The 5,718-nt window shown below is 42.1% G+C and overlaps 1 protein-coding gene and 1 long non-coding RNA gene across 2 annotated transcripts; one reads left to right on the top strand and one right to left on the bottom strand.

The window, feature by feature from the left end:
• The first annotated feature begins 458 nt into the window (after positions 1-458).
• LOC148651860 (uncharacterized) lies at positions 459-833 on the top strand. The gene is made up of 2 exons (XR_015925183.1): positions 459-567; positions 746-833. It is a non-coding gene; the product is annotated as an uncharacterized LOC148651860 (long non-coding RNA).
• Positions 834-2,371: 1,538 nt separating this feature from the next.
• On the bottom strand, positions 2,372-5,371 carry klf17 (Kruppel like factor 17). The gene is made up of 3 exons (XM_088598090.1): positions 5,139-5,371; positions 3,622-4,660; positions 2,372-3,454 (listed from the first exon to the last, which is right to left on the bottom strand). The coding sequence occupies exons 1-3, from the start codon at positions 5,223-5,225 to the stop codon at positions 3,279-3,281; spliced, it is 1,302 nt and encodes a 433-aa protein (XP_088454216.1). The 5' UTR covers positions 5,226-5,371; the 3' UTR covers positions 2,372-3,278.
• Positions 5,372-5,718: the final 347 nt, after the last annotated feature.

Below are 5,718 nucleotides of genomic sequence, written 5' to 3'. Positions count from 1 at the left end.
GCTGCAACGGAACGAGTAATAGGTTTATTACATGCTGAAAAGAGAAGAAAGGAAACATAACGTTGTGTTTTCTTTCTTCTCTTGTCAGTATGGAATAAGCCTATTACTTGTTCCTTACAAACAAGTACTGTATGGATAGATAAATGCTGTTTGGTTTCAAACCCCTTGATGTTGGGGTGGCGGGGTCTTGCAGGACACTTGCAGGTTTGCCTGAAGGGGGCGCCACTCGCTCACACAAGAAGCTGTCTCACTCCTGAGCGAAACTGCAAACTCACACTAAGCTTTAAAATACTTGGCCGTGTTGCGTGCTGCACGAATAGATAATGAAGAGCCAGACACAAAACCTGGATCTTGCTCACCCGCCCCCTTGGGAGATTAAACGCCAATTCCTTGAAAAGAACGGCCTGTTTGATAAGAGATAATACATTAGAACTCCTTGGAACAACGTCAAATGCAGATCCTACTTCTCGTTAATAACCCCACGGTTCTAAGTGTCCTAATCCATAGACCAATGATCCGTCAATGCACTCTTCCGTGCTCTTAAGCGAAGGTGTTACCATTCACCAGGTAAATCAAAATCCACGTCTTTGTTCGAATTACGAGATCAGTTTTGAATGTGACAGCAGTTGTAAATTCCTTCAAGTGAGAGTAAAAACAACGCTGGTTTTAGTGTAGACAAAGCTGGCATGTAGTCGTTCATGCAAGAGCACGATCACACACTTGTAACCTGTTTTTCCTTTCTTAGATGGTCCCGCTTTCTTCGATGCACTTCCTTGAATTACCGCATACTTATAATCAACTGATAAATTAAATGAGGGATTTAAAAAAAACAATACCTTTTGCATTTACCAGCGTCTTCGGAGCAGTGTTTAAGTTGTGCAAGACGCGCGTCGCTCAGACAAGATAATGACACCTGCTAGTTTGCTCAGTTCGAGTGACACGAGTTATGTACATTTTCAAGGATTATTGATTTTGACTCCTTAATGAAGTCTTGTCAATCGATGCGGTATTAAATATCAAATGATTCATTTTACGGCACTATTACGGTGCTATTTTTACAGTGAATGACACCAGTATCATTATTGTATCAAGTGTTAGTCCTACAGGGCTAGGGTAACACCTTCTACGTATGACACCACTATAAAAAACCGAGGAGCAATGACACTTTAATCTACTGATGTCTCTAGGTTCACTGATGGCTCTATTGTAAAGTGATTGGCCATTGCTGGTTATGAAGGAAGAATTTGCGAGGAGCAGAGGTTAGGTTTCCGGACTTGTTACTGGACGGTTGTGGTTTAAATAAATTAGTAATAATCGCAGATAGAGAGAAGTACACCTCAGGTTCATGGTTTCTAAATACTTCAGTTATCATAGCAATGATCTTGAAAGCACGATGATTTGTTCAAATGTAGCCTCGATTTTGTTGCAACTGCAGTGCTGCCACACTAACTTGCAGGAGCCAGTGCAATTCAAAGAAGATATGCAGAAACCAGTCATAACAAAACTGACACAAGACTGATTGCAGACATTAGTTAGGCTGTACCTTACTTAAGTCAAAAAAAAAACGTGCTTACATATCTCATGGACAAGATTTGCTGTCTTGATCTGTGGGCTTGGCGCATGCCTGTGACACACACAAGGTTTTGATGACTTTGTGGGTGGGGCCAGGCTCAGTCTCTCTTTCTAGAATGTATGCATCATGTAATGTAACATTTGCATCAAAACGCAGTTCTCTTCACAATAAAGATAATTGAAGCAGAAAAATAGGAATCATTGTTGGACCATATACCTCAACTCCAGATATTATTCATCTAAACTCTCCCAGATTCTGGGCTATTATTGGACAAACTTTTAGTTAGTTAGCATTCCACTAAATTAACTTTTCCAGAATTCTCTGACACAGGCTTTGTTCCAAGCTTTGAGGACAGAAAAGTCCACCACACCTTCACCATGGTGCAAAACTATAAAACACAGTACCAAAAAGTACCAAGTATTATATATGGTACCAGAATTCAATGTATCTAGATTATTTTAATATGAAATTGATTAGCTTTACTGTATGTTATTGTATTTACTGTACATGTTTACTGTGTAGTCAACACAGATATGTAAATATCACAAACATTTGTGTCTATTTTGTATATTTGTGTATATTTTGTATATACGCGTGTATAATAAATGCCACACCCAAATGATCCCTTAGCAGTAGGGATATCTTGAAAAAATGCTTTCATTTTTTACAAAAGCATTTTTACAAGCAAATGTAAATCCTTTGTAAAATAACATTAGTGTCCAACATTTATAACTGCTGTACTTTTCAGAAAATCCACCCTTTGAAAGCCCGACACAAAGAAACATGAACCAAATCTAATATTTTTAGGATTTCAGTTTTATTTTTCCATAAAACACTTTAACATATACCTCTCTTTGCAAAACATTTCACTTCTTTGGATATTTTTTATCTGCTATACAAAAAAGCATCAAGTCAGTAAATACATAAAAATATACACAACACATATTGCACTTTTAAAGTGAGTCATTAAGTTTGTTTGGTATCTACAAATTGAAAGTTACTTTTTGAGAACTATGCAAGACCAGTTAACAGGTGGTTAATAGCATTTGCTAGAATGATTTCAAGTATAGTAATGGTACAGTTTATCTAGCATACTTTTAAAGTTTACGACTTCATTAAAAGGCAGTCTGACAGTACCTGATTTGGCAGTCCTTAAAAGACTGAAAACCTTCAACATCAAACAAAAAACAGGCAGTTGAAATACAAGCAAATATTTAATAAAATGCAATATACAGAACTGTAGAGACCCGGCAGGCAACACATTTTAGCTTTCAAAGGCAAATCCCCAGTCTTAAGAATTATTACAAAGCCATCGCGTCTTCCTTCCTGTTCCCTGACACGAAGCAAAGCAGGCGGCTGAAACAGCCGGGAAATAAAATATAAACAGTAAAATGACTTGCAAGTCTATATACAAAACTATACAACGGGGTCCCGCCCTGTTATGTGAAAACTGCCTTAGAGTGACCACTGTATTTTCTCTATTTTTATGTCTTCATAAATTGTTTTAAATAATTTATACTGGAAGACTCCTCGCAAAAGCTTAACAGGTCTTGTCCCCCCTTAAATACTGTCTTAATTTAGCGACGAATTTATTTATATACAAGTTAAAGAATGGTTCCTACTCAAATAGCTTCCATAAATACATTTGCTTTATCTCAGTTAAACAAGGATTTCGGTGAAAGTTCAAGATCTGTCTTTTTTTGTTTTACATGTGTCGCTTCATGTGCAGCGCCAGATGATCAGACCGGGAGAACGCTCTCTCGCACAGGTGGCACTGAAACGGCCTGTGTCCGGTATGTTTCCTGTAATGGCGAGTCAGCTCGTCGGATCTTGCGAATTTCCACCCACAACCATCCCAGTTGCAGTGATACGGTTTTTCACCTAGGATTAAGCAAAACGCAACACCAAGATTATTAAAATTCAATCGCGTGAATTAAGATATACCCCCCTCCCTCCACATTCCCAAATAAGGACAAAATGATAAGTCCGATATTATATTTCTTTTGCGAGAAATGGGTCAACGGCATGGATAGCAAAATGCACCGTACCTGTATGCGTTCTCATGTGAGCTTTCAGGTGAGAGCTTTTGGTGTAGGTTTTGCCACAGCCCGGGTACTCGCAGCTGTGAGTCGCCGTGCGCTTCCTCGCCCAGGACCTGCGGCCTCGCTTGGGCTTGCAGTCTTCGGGAGCGCCCACGGGCGCGAAGAAATCCAGGAGAGGCGAGGACGGCGGGGTCAGCATAGTCCCATACACGCCCGGGTGGTGAACCCGCATGGGCTCCCTGAACACGCTGTACTGTCCGTGAAACTGCGGCGCGCCTTGGTGCGGGACGTACTGGGGTGGGTAAGAGGAGTGGCCCATGAACTGCTGCTGGTGGGCCATGTGGGGGTGGTGGTGGTGTGAATGCATCTCGGGGATGTGGCAGTCCTTTCGCCCAATCTCCTCTCGGGGCGCGCTGTGAGGTGTCCTGTGCTGCACGAATCCCTGGAGCGCAGCCTGGTGGTGGGGGTGCGGGGCGCGCAGAGCGGGTTTGTGGTCATACATCGGGCCCATACAGTCAGCTGCCATCATACACGACTGCTCGAGGCTCTCGGTTTTAATTTTATGTCCCATGTGGTGCACGGTGTCCACAGGTAGGTGGATAGGATTCCCCAGGCTGGGCGTTCTCAGCTCAGTGTACTCCCTTCTCTCCAGGGCGGGCTTCATGCAGTAGTCCTGTTGTATTTCGCAAGGCCCTTGGTAATTCAGCTCTGGGGTTAAGAGCTCAGCCATCAGGCTTCGGTTCGGGCTCTCAGAAAAGCGGCCGGTGCCGTAGCTGCTGGGCGTGGGGTGCGAACCGTCGCTGTCGTACACTGTGCTGCAGCTCTCCGGTGTCTCCGGCAGCGGATATCCCGAGGTGTTCACGGAGCTGCTCCCGGTTTCGGAACTGATGGTATTGGACAGTATAAACTCCAAATCCAAAAATCTGGCCAGGTCGTCTTCTTCCTTGTTCATCGGTGGGGACTCGACAACGCTGTACTCGACAGCGATATGGGGTCTGACCTCGTTACCGGTGCCACAGGATTCATTTTCATCGACTTTCCATCGCTGCGCATAAACAACAAAGGGGGTTTTAATTCCATACAGAAACTATAATGCAAATCCTCCCCTTAGGTTAAATGCTTTATTCAAATACCTCAATACCTAACGCACCCAACTTAAAAACCTGCACTGCAAGTTGTTTTCTTTTCTGCGCTTCGCTGCTGACATTTTAGACAAGTTTAGTACCGTCCTGAGCGCCAGTCTGCCAGGCTTTCCAGATCACAGTCAAATTACCAGCCTCTGAAGACTTGAAACATCTTAATCGATCAAATGAGATTTGTTAAGCAAGTGAGTCTGGACCAATGTGTGTGCTATACATTGTATTAGACACTTTGCAGGAACATAGCGTAGTCTGTCAATCAGATTGAAAGAAGACTTTAGAAATGAACTCAACAGATCGAAGACATGAATCTACCCTATGACAATAACTAGTACTCGTTCGTGATGTAATTTAATGATGCAAATAATACTTAAAAACACTTACATGTACTATTTCAGACTGTCTTTCCTCCAGACTTCGATGATTTGCAAAAGTAGCAATCGACGGTAGCATGGCATCCGCCAGAGCCATGGGGAGATATTGGTCGACTGCAGGCTAGAATCCCCTCCGTTTGATAAAGTCAAATGATTTTTTTCCACCTTCCCAGCAATGCCGAACTCTTGAGCAAAGCGCCACACACCAAACTCTTTACTCAACTTTTTCAAGTGCGAGCCTGTTATACTTGGTCACTGTGTATATGATTGGCTCGTACCATTAATGGGCGTGTATGCTTGATAGGCGACACCCCTTGTACCTGCGACAAACTACTGTAGTAAAACGTGACGTTTCAGCAATTGTTCTCCGTGTATATTTACAGCCTGCTTTCAAAAGGGGCAAATACAACGTAAAAGTTATACGTTTTTAAGCTTAATCAAAGTATCTGATTCTCCTTAATTCAGTATTTTAAATACCACAAAAAGTGGTGCACAATGCATATTATACAAATCATTTGAAAATGAATAATTCCGTTTCAAAAATTGGATTTTATAAATCGTTCCTAGGCATTGTTTTTATTTTGCTCTGC

This window comes from Lepisosteus platostomus, chromosome 11 (genome assembly GCF_059453375.1).
Source record: "Lepisosteus platostomus isolate fLepPlt1 chromosome 11, fLepPlt1.hap1, whole genome shotgun sequence".
Lineage (NCBI taxonomy): Eukaryota > Metazoa > Chordata > Actinopteri > Semionotiformes > Lepisosteidae > Lepisosteus > Lepisosteus platostomus.
This window is presented reverse-complemented; position numbering and strand designations above follow the sequence as displayed.